Source organism: Balearica regulorum, chromosome 4 (genome assembly GCF_011004875.1).
Source record: "Balearica regulorum gibbericeps isolate bBalReg1 chromosome 4, bBalReg1.pri, whole genome shotgun sequence".
Lineage (NCBI taxonomy): Eukaryota > Metazoa > Chordata > Aves > Gruiformes > Gruidae > Balearica > Balearica regulorum.
The window spans coordinates 18,457,946-18,472,538 of record NC_046187.1 but is presented as its reverse complement, the minus strand read 5'-3'; the positions used below and the strand labels follow the sequence as shown (position 1 = coordinate 18,472,538).

Genomic DNA, 14,593 nt, shown 5'->3' with positions numbered 1-14,593 from the left:
TCACAGGACTCTGCCCCGGCAGGTACCACCCGGCCCCGCCCCGCCCCGCCAGGCCCCAGGCTCCCCTCGCCGCGCGGGGCTCTGTGAAACGCGGGGACCGCGATCGCAGAGGCCGATCCGCGATCGGGGCGCGAAGGTTCGCTGCCACCAACACTCCGCTGGCCGCGCGCCCGGCCACACCTCCTAAGGGCGCAGTGGCCAATCAGAGAGCGGCGTTTGGGGAGAGGCGTGTCCATGGGAGGGGAAAAGCCGGTGGGCTGGAGGCGCTCGTGATTGGTGGCCCTCCGCCCAATGAGAGGCGAGCTTATAAAGAAAGCCGTTGGCGGCGCGGCGGGAAGGCCTAGCAGGTAGCGGTGGGGGCAGCGGGCGGTACCGCGGAGCGGGCAGCCTCGTCCAGCTGGTCCAGAACCCGCATCTCAGGCCTGGGCCCAGCCCTGTAGAGCTGAGGCGGGGGTTGTTCCTGCCGTGGTGGGGTCGCTTGCGGCGTCGATGCTACTTCTCGCCGGCGCTCTGCGTGCGGTGACGGTGCCCGGTTTCGCTCGGGTAGTCGCCGTGTTTTCTTTTACTGTTGCGCTGTCCACCCAGCCTGTCCGGGGTGTTCTCCAGCACCGCCCGCCCCTCAGGTACCGTAGCCTCTTGATAGTGAAGCTGGGCGGTGCCCAGGCCGGGCTGGAGCCTGTGCCCCCGAGTCTCGGGGCCTGTGCTAACGCTTGGCTCTGTTGAGGTGATGCCCTGTTCTTGAGGGAGCAGCCACTTTATCGCTGGGCCAAGATCTCAGGGCTGCCTTGCCATCCCCTGGCAGCTGAGGGAGAGCTTGGCACAGGATGTGCTGTGTAGCTGAGGGTGTCCCTTTTGGATATGGCAGAAGCAAAAATCAGGCTGTCCTTTAAAATGAAATGATGCAGTTATTGAAAAATAAAAAAGTGATGTAACAAATTACCTACATTTGGAGGTTGGCACCCTATCAAGTGTGCCCTTTTCCTCATCTCTTTCAAAGATTTTTATGAGCCTCAAGTGGTTTTGAGTTGAATTGTGCTCTTGAAAACGTCACCTCAGCAGTGACTGTGACAGCACATGCATGCTGTAACTGTGACCAATGAATTCTCAACTTCAGCATGAAGTACAACCTACTCTCCCTAAATGCACCTGAAGATTTCATAGCACGAATGAGGAGTTTAGAACTGGAACTACTGTTTTTGAAAAAGCCTGGCCTCATCTGCTAGTTATAATTTAAAATTCACATCTGGGTTCAAATAGCAGGCTTAATACTTAATTTATGAATTGCCTTTTTAATGTGAAACTCATTGGTCCCATCATCACCTTGTTCAGATGTTAAGTTTTTGAAACTTGGATATGTTTTTGCAGAGGAGATATATTTCCTTATATGCTGGAAGTGATCCTTTATTGATTTTTTTAAAAAGAAGCTTTTCACTAAGAAATATAACTATCTTGGTTTTAGCGTACTCTTGTAGGTTATAGCCCCTTGCTGAGCTTTGAGCCTCTTATCTAGAGTAATCCTCTTTATTTTTGTAATAGTTAAATTTAACTGCAGGAAGGCAGCTTTGTGTCTTGAAGGAAGTCTGTGTAGAGTTTTTAAGAGTTGGTGATCAGACACTGTAACCCAATCTACCATTAAGTATTTTATTGTTTACTGGTTTTTGAGGTCCCAAAAACCCATGGCAAAATAAAATCACTAGAGGTCTCAAGTATTTTTTTCTTTGAACTGAATTAGTTTGATAGGTCTAGCCTTCTTTGAAATTGAAAAACAAGATATGTATTATCCTACTCAGTATTGCACAAAATGATATTTTGGTGGTCACAGGAACTTGTAGAGCTGTGTTGCTCAGGCTTTCGGATATTTCATTCTTGCTCATACCTGGTCTACCACTGGATGTGAGAGCAGGACTCTTGTAAGGCTGGGTTGGTTTGCTGGTGAAATGCCCGCATAGAGCTTTAATGCTCAAGCAGGCCTTCCTACTGCATTTATGGTAAATATCTTTGAGGTCTTCCTTGTATATGATTAATAACTGGTCAGTGCTCCACACAGTCTGGAACAGCAATTCTAGTTCTCAGGTCTTTACTCATGCTATGAAATCTTCATGCGTGTTTAGTAGAGTACTCTTCTGCTTCAAGAAGCTGAAGGTAAAATTCAGAATTTGTTGGTCCAGGCATACATTTGCATGATGTGTGAAAGAAGCATAAGATATTACTGAGAGCTGTTTTGTGGAAAAAGCCTAGTCTGTTCTGCTTGCTGTAATGTACTATGCAGATCTGGGATTAAAGAAAAGGGTTAAAGCCTAATGTATGAGGTGCTTTTTTTTTTTTCTTTCAGTAACTTGTCTGCAAACTGTTGGTCCCACCTTCATCCTGTTAACATGTTCAACAGTTATAATGTTAAATCCTACCACAGCAAAGCTCTCAAGTCCCCGTATCCAGGATCAGATGTAGAACGTAGCCTAGTTCCTGAAGATAAAGTAGGCTGGCTGATTGAGTGGAAAGATTATAATCCTGTGGAGTACACTGCGATATCTGTTTTGGCTGGACCCAATTGGGCAGATCCCCAAATCAAGTGAGTGGAAATTGTGGCTCTCTTCTCCTGTGAATGTGGAAGCAGGAAATTGTGATCAGCTGAATTAATAAGTTCATCATCTTAAGTGACATGTGATTCTGCAGTGATGTGTGAAAGTCAAGACCTAGAAAAATGTTGGTTAGAGACCTGAATCATTTGGGTTAGCTGTGAAGGTCTTTAACACATGATTTTACTGAGCTGGTGATTGAGATGAGTAGTGTTAATTGGAATAAAGGACAGCTATTGATTCTGTGTAGTACTACTTCTCTGTGTCGTGAGCTAAGTAAGAATTTACTAATTTCCCTTAAGAATTTGGGAGAATGTTTTCATAATATACTTGTTTGTTTGTTCATGGATTGAATGCAAGATGAGAAAAGAATTAAAGTAGAATTGTAGTTCTTGAGTTGAGCGCTCTGACTTAGGAGATGTGACAGGTTGGATGCATGACTGTAATTCTTTTTTTTGTGAATGTGTGTATTCATTTTTTATTGATTCTGTGAGTATATTCTCCTCCCAAGTAATGCTGCATGCTTCTTGGCTAGGAAGTTAGATGCATGCATCAAGAGTAACTTGTGATAATGTGAAATGGCGATTCCTGTGTATGCATGTCTGTGTAGAAAGATCAGAAGATAATGTCACTTGAGGTTTCAGCCTTACCTTCCTTATTTACCATTGCTGTGTGGACATGTGCTTCTGTTTGCTCTTAATTTGCTTTAGCATTCTGCTGATTGCAAGGCACACTACTTCTCAGACTCTGTAGGGCTGCTGATGTTCTGCCAAGGCATAGTTGGGAAAGTGTGTTGTGGTTTAACACAGCAGGCAGCTAAAACAACCACACAGCTGTTCACTTACTCCCCTCCACCACCTTCCAGTGGGATGGGGGGGAGAATTGAAAATGAAAAAGAAAAACAAATAGAACTCATGGGTTGAGATAAATACAATTTAATAGGACAAAAAAGGAAGATGATAATAGTAATAACAGAATATACAAAGTAAGTGATGAACAGCACAACTTCTCACCACCTGAAGTTGATGATCCACAAGACCGCAAGCTAACCTGCTTCCTGGCCCACCCTCCAGTTATATACTGAGCATGATGCCATATGGTATGGGTATCCCTTTAGTCACTTTGGGTCAGCTGTCCTGGCTGTGTCTTCTTCCAGCTTCTTGGGCACCCTCCAACTTCTTGTTGGCAAGGCAGTATGAGAAGCTGAAAAATCCTTGACTGCTTGGCAACAACTAAAACATCAGTGTGTTACTGATATTATTCTCATCCTAAATCCAAAACACAGCACTATACCAGCTGCTAGGAAGAAAATTAATTCTGTCCCTGCCTAAACCATGACAAAGTGTCAGGTAATCTTTTAGTAGGTGTTGGTAATGCTTGAAAATGCAGAGTCATTTTTTAGGTATTACTGTAACTTCCCAAATGAATTATAGAATCATAGAATGGTTTGGGTTGGAAGGGACCTTAAAGTTCATCTAGTTCCAACCCCCGTGCTGTGGGTAGGGACACCTTCCGCTAGACCACGTTGCCCAAAGCCTCATCCAACCTGGCCCTGAACACTTCCAGGGATGGGGTATCCACAGCCTCTCTGGGCAACCTGTTCCAGTGCCTCACCACTCTAACAGTAAAGAATTTCTTCCTAACATCTAATCTAAATCCACCCTCCTTCAGCTTAAACCCATTACCCCTTGTCCTGTCACTACACTCCCTGATAAACAGTCCCTCACCAGCTTTCCTGTAGGCCCCTTCAGGTACTGGTAAGCCGCAATTAGATCTCCCCAGAGCCTTCTCTTCTCCAGGCTGAACAATCCCAACTCTCAAAGCCTGTCCTCATAGGAAAGGTGCTCCATCCCTCTGATCATCTTCAGGGCCCTCCTCTGGACTCTCTCCAACAGCTCGATGTCTCTCCTGTACTGGAGCCCCTAGAGCTGGACACAGTACTCCTGGTGGGGTCTCACAAGAGCAGAGTAGAGGGGCAGGATCACCTCCCTCGACCTGCTGGTCACGCCTCTTTTGATGCAGCCCAGGACACGGTTGGCTTTCTGGGCTGCAAGCGCACACTGACAGCTCATGTTGAGCTTCTCATCAATCAATACTCCCAAGTCCTTCTGCTCAGGGCTGTTTTCAATCCATTCCTCACCCAGCCTATAGTCGTGCTTGGGATTGCGCCGACCCAGATGCAGGACCTTGCACTTGGCCTTGTTGAACTTCATGCAGTTCGCATGGGCCCACCTCTCTAGCCTGTCAAGATGTGGAAGAAGCTAGTCAGTAGTTTGAAACCTGTGATGGTTTGAGAGGAATTGCTTTTGGGAAAGGAAATGCACTTCTGTAGACAGCTGCTTTTCTACCAATTTTCAGAGGTGCACATAGGAGATTGGCATTGAGTGAATTCTGAAAATCAGTGATTATTAGCTTGTAACTCTCATAAATAATATCTAATAAAAATTTCTAGTCAATTTTTTTTTTGAATTAGCAAAATCTGTTTTAGTTTTATAAATAGATAGCATCCTTCTATATTCTCTAACCTTAACGAGAACACCTGTGAAACACTGTCTAAATGAAATCTAGAGAGACACAATGTTAAATACTTTCGAGGGGCACACTTAGGTCTGCAGAACTAAATACAGGGAGACTGTCATAAGTAAAGGTTGAGGGTCTGTAGCCTCCTGTAGAAAAGGGAGGGTCTGCAACTTGAGTTCTGGTAAAAACTGTTCACTGGTCAAATGGGTGTTGCTGATCTGGTGGTTGGCCTTCGAGCTTTTGTGGGGCAGAAGGGTGTTTTGCATTTTATAACATCTCTATTAAATTCTTTCCCACACAGTGATAAAGGTTTTTCTCCCAAATTCAATGAGACAGATGGAGAAGTGGAGAGGAAGAGTCTGAATGGCTTGTATGTGGTTGAAAACGGGAGGCCCAGGTGAGTGGGTTTTTGGTGGTTTTTTTGCATATTCATTTCAGTGATGTAGTTTCACAGCTCTTGCAGGTCTATCAATTTTGGTACATGGTACCTGCTAGAACAAAATCAAGATAGTCTACCTTAGAGACACGAAAAATGATACATCAGGGCCAGAGAGTTCTTTCTGGAAGAAGGTTGTGGCAGAGAGGCATTAAAAGGTTAGCCGGTACTACCACAACAGAGGGTTGTGGTGACACTGGAGTCGGAGGGGGTCTAGCAGTGATAATAGTAAGGTCTGTTGTTTCAAGAAGTTTGACCAGGTGTTGGGCTCTGAAGCTTTTGTACCACTTGTGTGCTATGGTATTTCCTTTCACTGACAAATGCTGGCATAGCACTGATGGGTTACCTCACCTAAAAATAATTTCTTTTCTTTCTACCATTTGTACATAATTGAATGCTGTGTGCATCTATAGTCTTGGAAACTAGATTCCATTTTCAGACAAGATTGTGTGTACAATGAGAGTAACACTTGATCAGGAGTATCACAGGACGCGAGATACAAAATGGCTTTGTCATTTCCCAGATTTCCTTTCTCTGTGCTATCAAACACAAAAAGAGGTTGATGAAAGAGAAAACCATGCTTTGTCTCTCTTGCTCTTTAAAGCATACGGTGGCACGGAATATATGTTGCTATCCTTTCCTTTGTTGTTATTTAAGCTGCTTTAAAACTTTTTTAGAATACTTGGATCATATTTTGAATGTGGGGAAGTAAATATGTTTAATGCCACTTATTTCAGAAATCCAGTGGGAAGGACTGGCCTCACAGGCAGAGGATTATTAGGGCGCTGGGGACCAAACCATGCTGCTGATCCTGTTGTAACTAGGTAAGGGACAGGTGACCTAAAGGTGTGCCCTGCAGTAGAGCAAAAAAAACATGCATATTGCTTTTTCTGTGCATCTCTGGACAGGCTGTTACTTTTCACATACTTTTGTGTATGTTGTTCTCTGTAAGCCCATTCAGATATGGGTATTTAAATGGAGAGATATGTAGACATGTAGGACACAAATTTTGTAGTTTTTTAGTCTTTGTCTCTGAAAAGAGCAAGGACTCTGCTAATGACAAGCAATCTCTTCTAAAATGCTGAGGAGACAGATTTTAAAAACAACCCAGGAAGCATAATTCAATAGAAATACATTTATACAAATAATCTTCAGTAATGAATGTAAAAACTGAAAGGATTGCATGATAGTTTGATGCTGTATATGTAATATGCCAAAAAGCCTTAGATGAGGCATATTAAATTGCAGGAATAGGTTTTTCTGTAATAATGACTCAACTGCCAAAAAAAGCAGTGTGCCTGCTTTTGCTCTGTAAGAAACACTAATTTGGCCTAGTAGATTATAGGAAGATTATAGGGGTTAGGCTCCTCTCTTTTTTGTCAGCATATGGTCTGTTTTAACGGTGTTTTTGCCAGCAGGATCTATGTGTACATGGTAACTATTTTACACAAAGAAAGCATTCAGAAAAGATTGTGTAGCTGACAAAGATGCAAGCTGGGAAGTGCCATGCTGAAGATAGAACCATTGTGAAAATCACCCTAATGCATTTTACTTCTTGCCCTTCTCAGAAGGCTGCCAATGCTACTGAGTTGTTTCCTTGAAAGTAAAAGATATGCTGGTTTTATTTTATCTTTGTTTAGATAACTTTGATTTAACTATTGGTAGTTCTTCATTCTTTACTGGAGGGAATGGTGGGTGTTTGTGGCCTTGTGCTGGTGCTGGGCAAACAGTTCAGAGGTGTTGCAGCCTGCATGTACGCTCTGTTCTAGCAGAAGGCATACTTATCCTCACGCACAAGTGTAGCTTGGTGAGCATTGCAGTTGATAAGATATGCTGGATGTAGCTCTCAAAAGAGCTTCTGCTATCAGCATGGCTGCTGAAATGTGGCTCTTGGGTAGTTTCTGCCCTTTTGGCTGAGGAAAACGCAGTTGGTAGAGGTGTGCGAAAAACTCAATGTTTTGCCCTTGGCTGCGATCTTGCCGGATGGCATCTGTTGGTCCCCTGCTGTGACTGTTCTTTCTCTGCTTTGATTGCGCCCTCACAGGTGACAGCATGGGTGCCTTGCTGTTCCTCTCCCAGCCCCTTGTGTCAAGAAGCAGCAAAGCATGTTCTTGTTTGTCGTTTGCTGCAGGTGGAAGAGGGATGGAAGTGGCAATAAAGTTGCTCATCCAGTTACTGGCAAAAACATCTTACAGTTCGTAGCTATCAAGAGGAGAGACTGTGGGGAGTGGGCCATTCCAGGGGTAAGAGCAAAGCTCCAGAGACAGTAGACATTTCCCTGCTGGTAATGCCACAAGGCGATAACTGGTGTGCATGTGATAAAAGCGTGTTTTTGATGAATGACATTGTATTGCAGAGGTGAAATGGTCCTTAAAATAGCTTTGCCCCAGCATCTACTGGTATGCCTTCTACTGTTTCTGCATTTAATTCTGTATTTAACTCTGACCATGTCTTTTACTTAATACAGGCACAATTTAATCCGTTGCTGGTTTTGAAGGATGTGCATGCTTGCTTTTTACAACTAAGTGTAAAGTTTCTCCCGTGTCCAGAGTATGATGCAGTTGGATGTAATACACTTAAGAGTGAAAGGAGGGTAAAACCAAGCGGAATCTGAGGTAGAGTCACTTTTTTTTTTCCCCTCCTCTAAGGGGATGGTGGACCCAGGGGAGAAGATTAGCACTACCCTGAAGCGAGAATTTGAGGAGGAGGCCTTGAACTCCTTGCAGAAATCGCCTGAGGAGAAAGCAGAATTAGAGAAGCAACTTCACAAGCTGTTCAGCCAGGAACACTTTGTGGTGAGCTTTGTCTCTTGTGATAGCCTGTTGAGCTATGCATGTAATTTGCAGCTGTACGGAATTTGAAAAATGTAGCTGAAATGAAAATAAGCTGTGATGTACGGGTTGTCATGGTGTAGGAAATGGAAAGTACTATTGAAAACTTTGTAAGGGCAAGTATATCAGAAAGAAAAAAATCTTACTGATTCCACTTTATTTGTTGTGACACTGAGCTTGTTTTGGTTTGTTTGGGGCCTTAGGTGTACAGAGGATATGTGGATGACCCTCGTAACACTGATAATGCCTGGATGGAGACGGAGGCTGTGAACTATCATGATGAAACAGGTGGGTATCTCCATGTGTGGTCTTAGTTGCCTTCTATTCTAGATGTTGGTTTGAAATTGGGGCATATGTTGGGCTGAGATTGGCACTGAAATTGGGGGAACGTGCAAGTCAGGTGTAAAACATTGGACTAAAACCAATGGGTGTGAGAGTCTCTTGCCTCCTAAGATGTTCAGCCATGACAGGTAGTTGTTGTCCCCCTTCGGTTTATGCCAGTCTTGAAATAAGGTACGTATGGACTTTGCGTGAAAATTATTTATTTATTTGCTAGGTAGTTCTAAATTATGGACCATGTGCCTTCGTATGGAGATTGAACCTTGGACAAGGGTTTCTTCTTGTCACTGTATTTATCTTGAGTTGGTTTAATTTCCCTTTTTAATGAGTCTGGGGTGGAAGGATAGTCTGTTTCTTTTGTTATTTTTCCTTCAGTAGCTAGTGTGTGCTTCAGGAGTGTTGCCTCTGGGTGTTGGCAGATTTTCACTGCATTTATTGCTTTGGTGTTGTGATTGTTCTGAGACATTTTATCTTGGTTACTCTGCCAGAGTAATTCTTGGACCTTGTTTTAGTTCTATAAATCAGTAGGAATGAGCATACATTGCTAGCTCTTAGATTGATCTGTTATCTTGGATTCTCATCTCTTACCTTTTAAGATAAATCAGTCTAGTTAGATATCTCTGACTTGTTCAAACCAGAGATTTCATATAGTAACATTTCCACTGTGTTTTGGGTAGTGGATACCAGTGGTGAAGTTTCACATGTCAGTGGTCCTTGATTTATCAGCCCCCAGAAACAGTGAAGGTACTGTTCCTTTGGTCTTTCTTTCTAGTACACGTTTTGTAATGCTTTTAAAAACATTTCTTTGGTTGTTGTCTGTGAAGTCCTGGGACTCTTTTTGGAAACAGAGTAAGAAACTTTGGAGAGCAATTTAGAAGCCTTCCTGCATTCCCTCCTTAAGTACTGTTTTTTATTTTGGGCCTTTAGTAAAATTGTAATTGTTCTGGTTTTCCATAAGGATGTGTAAGTTTCAGAATTCAGTTTGTCCTGTAGAATAGTACCTGAGAAAGAAAACAGTTAAATGTTACCCAAACAAACAAAAATCAAGGTGGAGGGACTGGCTAAACTTGCAGTAGTGAGTACATATTGATGATTTCTAGTAACTTGTCATGCTGCTGTACCCTAGGAGCGGCGACAAGGAATTAATGCCACCTCTGCCACTCAGATTTGCCTTAAAATAGTGCAAAGTATGAAAAAGGTTACCGGCACAGAATCAGTGAGCAACTTAATTGGTTTCTCTCTGAGAAGCAATTGAAGGTTGCTGCCTGTGAAGGAGCCATGTGGAAGGGTGGAACTGATCAGATGTGAGAAGAAAAAACAGGAAAGAAGATGCAATAGCACGTCCTAACTCTTGTTCTGTGAACAGGTGAGACAATGGATAATTTGCCTCTGGAAGCAGGTGATGATGCTGGAATAGTGAAGTGGGTTGACATCAGTGAGAAGCTCAAGCTGTATGCAAGTCATAGCTACTTCATTAAGCTTGTGACTGAGAAACGGGGTGCCCACTGGAGTGAGGATCTTGGTCCTGAGTGCCGTGAGTGATGTAAACGAGGAACCGACGGATACCAAGGGGACAGTACGTTTTCCAGCTTTGAAACAGATTACGTTGTCCTTTTCAGTGGATATTCATTGAAAATTCCATGAAATTCAGCTGACAAAAACACTTGGCAGTGATAAATAGAGGCTTTTTCGGAGACTTAAGATTGCTTCTTTTGATTTCTCAGCTAGTGTGAAATAAGATTAATGTGGAGCTGTTACCTTGTTTTGCTTTCTTGTCTTCATTATTTGCAGCTGTTTCATCATATCTGCAGATTTACATGACAACACTGGGATTCTGACTGGTCATAGCAGAGGCTGTTCACTTTAGCTCTGTATTTTTGCACTGATTTCTTTTCAGGAGTATGAATTGTTAAGGGATGTGAGACTTGTAGGATGATAACCTGAATAATGACTTTAATTAAAGTGCTACATAATAAAGTGAAGTTTCTTTTCTGAGTCATTTCACTTAACATGTCTTTTAATTGATTTTCTATTTTCAGAGATTAGTTTTCACATTTAATTGCTTTCTAGTTTACAGTATGAATGGTATTCACATCTGAATGTCTGACAGTGCCTCTAAAAAGATAACTGTTGGAGGATGTAACTTGATGACTGATTTTGGGAGCTGGATTTCGAGGTTCTTCTCTACCCACTGCTTATGGCAGTAGAGCTATTGGGGAGACTGTGTCATAAACAGGATCACTGGAAAGAGCAGCCTCAAAGTATAATCTTGTAAATTGTGGGGGTTTTTTTACAGGTTAGGTAATGTGAGTAACTTGCAGTCAGGAGGCTGATGTGAACCTTCACTGGCATTTGCTGACATTTCTCCCTGTCTTTTTAATCAAGGGGTAATTGCTGTTAATCATGTAACAGTGTCAAGAGTGGGCAGTAGCAGCTAAAAGTTGTGGTTGAGACCTGGGGAGGAGTTCTTAATGAATTTTGAGCCATGTGTTGAAGTAGGGTGGTGATACATGTCATGGTCTGGAATTACCTTGTGTAACAGTACTGCAACATACTCATGCATTGTTAAGACTGTTAGCCACATCCTACTTTTAATTAATGAAAGATTTTAGGGCTCGCTCCTTTTCAACATCACCTCTTCCTCCCAAGTAGCTAATGAAATCTGAAGGAGTCATGTGCATTTATATGGGGAACCCTGGAAATTTTGTAGACTTATTAGTAAGTTCCTTTCAAAGGAAAAAGTAATGATAAGAGTTAGTAATTTTTCTTTCAATCCTTGCTCACCTCTCCCTGCACATTTTATTTCTTCTGTGGCCTTACTAAAACAACATAAATGCTTTCTGTTGCAGCAGAAGCATCCATAGATTTGGTTTAAGCAAAAATCTTTCTTCAGATCATAGGTAAGATCTAGTGGTTGCCTGGGCAGAAATGATTTCGATTAATCTGTCCTCAGCATAGTATGGAGACTGGGTAATATCTGGTAGGGCCAGATCAAAATCTGAGAGAACATGTGAAACTCAAAGTGGACGAAAGGTATAGCCAGCTTCAGCAGTTCCCTTCCTTGTCTACTCCGGGTTTTTGGAAACAGGATCACTGAAATGCCTTTTCTTAAGAAAAGATAAAGACAACTAAGAAATTTGATGCTTAGCATTTATTCAAGCTTAACAAGTAATCAGACAAGGTTTGAGAGCTGTGCACTGTAACCCACACCAGCTTCAGAGGCGGGCGTGTGAAACAAGGCTTGGTTGGTACTTATCCTCAGTTTCCAGTGCACTGGTGAGGCAAAAGGTGGGAAGGAGCTATAGGAAGTTGAAGATTATCTAGAAGCAACAATGTTCCATAGGACACATCCATAGTTTTCCAGGTATCTGTGGAATAAGAAGAGAATGGCAGGTTAGAATTAATAACAGTTAATTACTTTATTGAGCAATTCATACATTATGCAGAGTAGTTGGGTTTTGAAAGCATGACCACAAGAGGAGACCCTTCTTAATTTCATGGGAGATGAATGTGCAGCTCATCATGGCTGAGAACAAGGGTGACTATACTGTGGCATGTCAAAATAGTGGGATTTTTTTCTTGAATGTTACTGTTTACATATGAAGCACTCAACATAATGTACAGTACTAAAGATGAAAGCAGGAGAAAATAATTTCAATTCTGAAAGTACCATATTGAATGAGATAGAAAAACTGCAGTTTCCATAGCCAGTGTTTTATTCCTGGAAAGCAACATTTCTGTAAAGAATCTTTTCAGTCCTCACTAGTCTTGTGTTAAAGCTTTTTTTTTTGACAGGCTAAGTGGACTTGGCTATAGGTTTTTTGATTGTCATGTTTCCAGGAGAGCTTTCTGGTTAGACAATTTCTAGTTGGAGTGTGTGATCTTAGACGGTGTGCTGTACAGAACGCAATTACTTTATGCGTATCCCAGTACCTTACTAATCATATCTTGATGCTTACTTGTGTCCTGAAATCTATTGCATAATTACAATTTTGCAAATTTATAAGTAAGCAAATGTAGTGGCATTTCTTTTCGTTTGGCAAGTCTTCTGGAAAATGATCAACTTCTTTATATGGGTAATACAAGTTAGATGTGTTGGAAGGTGTTATTTTTCAGCCCTATGTGTTGTGTCTCTAACTTATCCTAAACTACTTTTTTTAAATATCAGAGAGTTCATCCATCTCCAAGGACTGGGATACCTAAACAAATACTCAAAGAATATCTAAGGAACAGCAGCAGAATTTTGAGAAACTTTGTAACATCTTTTCAAGCTGAAGAAATAAGAGTTTTTACCCCATAGAATACAGTCTGCTAATTAGAAAACAAAGTGGATTACTCTTTTTGAGCTTCAAAGATAAATCCTCAGCTCCCTTCTACGGTAGTTTGTCTGTGTTGGGTTTGCGTGGCAAAGTTTTGGTAGTGGGCGGGCTACAGGGGTGGCTTCTGTGAGAAGCTGCTAGAAGCTTCCCCTGTGTCTGATAGAGCCAATGACAGCCAGCACCAAGACAGACCCACCACTGGCCAAGGCCAAGCCAATCAGTGCCTCTGTGATAACATATTTAAGAAGGAGAAAAACAGAGAGAGCTTTTGCAGCTGGAGAGAGAAGTGAGAAGATGTAAGAAACTCTGCAGACACCAAGGTCAGTGCAGAAGGAGGGGGAGGAGGTGCTCCAGGCACCAGAGCAGAGATTTCCCTGCAGCCCATGGTGAAGACCATGGTGAAGCAGGCTGTCCCCCTGCAGCCCGTGGAGGAAGGATGAGGGGGTGTAGAGATTCCACCTGCAGCCCATGGAGGACCCCACGCCGGAGCAGGTGGAGGCACCTGAAGGAGGCTGTGACCCCATGGGAAGCCCACGCTGGAGCAAGCTCCTGGCAGGACCTGTGGACCCATGGAGAGAGGAGCTCACGCCACAGCAGGTTTGCTGGCAGGACTTGTGACCCTGTGGGGAACCCACGCTGGAGCAGTTTGCTCCTGAAGGTCTGCACCCCATGGAAGAGACCCACACTGGAGCAGTTCGTGAAGGACTGTAGCCCGTGGGAGAGACTCACGTTGGAGAAGTTCATGAAGGACTGTCTCCCGTGAGAGGAACTCCATGTTGGAGCAGGAGAACGATGAGAGGAGTCCTCCTCTTGAGGATGAAGAAGCGGCAGAAACAATGTGTGATGAACTGACCATAACCCCCATTCCCTGTCCCCCCTGTGCCGCTGAGGGGGGGAGGAGGTTGAACCTGGGAGTGAAGTTGAGCCCGGGAAGATGGGAGGGGTGGGGGGAGGTGTTTTAAGAGTTGATTTTATTTCTCATTCCTCTACTCTGTTTTGCTTGGTAATAAATTAGATGAATTCCCTCTCTAAATTCAGTCTGTTTTGCTCGTGATGATAATTGGTGAATGATCTCTCCCTGTCCTTATCTCAACCCACAAGCTTTTCGTTGTATTTTTTCTCCCCTGTCTAGTGAAAGAGGGGAGGGATGGAGTGGCTCTGGTGGGCACCTGGCCCTCAGCCAGGGTCAACCCACCACATTGTCATTCAGAAGTTGCTCTCAATATCCCCGATGGAGTGCTCCTTGGCCAGCTAGAGCTTTCTGCAGTCATATGTCCCATTGTACTACAAGACAGTTCAGTTACCTCAGACTTGAGCTTGATAAGCCTGCAGAGCAGCCCTGTAGTTTGGGCGTCCAAACATGCCATGAAAAAATTTTGTGAGCGTACTTGGATACTGTGAAAAGAAAGTCATCTTATGTCAGTATTTTCTTGTTCAGTACCAAAATCCCCAGTTAAATACAAATATTAGAAGTAGTGAGATTCTGTTAGCTTACACGCAAAAGACTGACTTCCTCCGAACTGTCCGAGCCGGAGCTATCGCTGTCGTTATCGCTATCCTGTAGAAAAAGAA

The 14,593-nt window shown here is 43.1% G+C and overlaps 1 protein-coding gene and 1 long non-coding RNA gene across 6 annotated transcripts in view; one reads left to right on the top strand and one right to left on the bottom strand.

Annotated features, from left to right (window-relative positions):
• Positions 1–47: 47 nt before the first annotated feature.
• The window catches only part of NUDT9 (nudix hydrolase 9), a 33,348-nt gene continuing 18,802 nt past the window's right edge, over positions 48–14,593 (top strand). Inside the window, exons 1-9 of one of the 5 annotated variants that reach the window (XM_075751321.1) lie at positions 302–623; positions 2,333–2,569; positions 5,398–5,493; positions 6,270–6,356; positions 7,664–7,775; positions 8,181–8,327; positions 8,567–8,651; positions 9,380–9,446; positions 10,069–10,706. In XM_075751321.1, coding sequence (XP_075607436.1) covers positions 490–623; positions 2,333–2,569; positions 5,398–5,493; positions 6,270–6,356; positions 7,664–7,775; positions 8,181–8,327; positions 8,567–8,651; positions 9,380–9,420 — 939 coding nt within the window. In that variant the 5' untranslated portion in view covers positions 302–489 and the 3' untranslated portion in view covers positions 9,421–9,446; positions 10,069–10,706. Of the gene's footprint in view, positions 624–2,332; positions 2,570–5,397; positions 5,494–6,269; positions 6,357–7,663; positions 7,776–8,180; positions 8,328–8,566; positions 8,652–9,379; positions 9,447–10,068; positions 10,707–11,551; positions 11,603–14,593 lie in introns of those variants that run through there. The other 4 variants (XM_075751322.1, XM_075751320.1, XM_075751319.1 and 1 more) reach the window with 4 other exon arrangements.
• On the bottom strand, positions 11,845–14,562 carry LOC142601683 (uncharacterized). The gene is made up of 3 exons (XR_012835248.1): positions 14,532–14,562; positions 14,326–14,416; positions 11,845–12,070 (listed from the first exon to the last, which is right to left on the bottom strand). It is a non-coding gene; the product is annotated as an uncharacterized LOC142601683 (long non-coding RNA).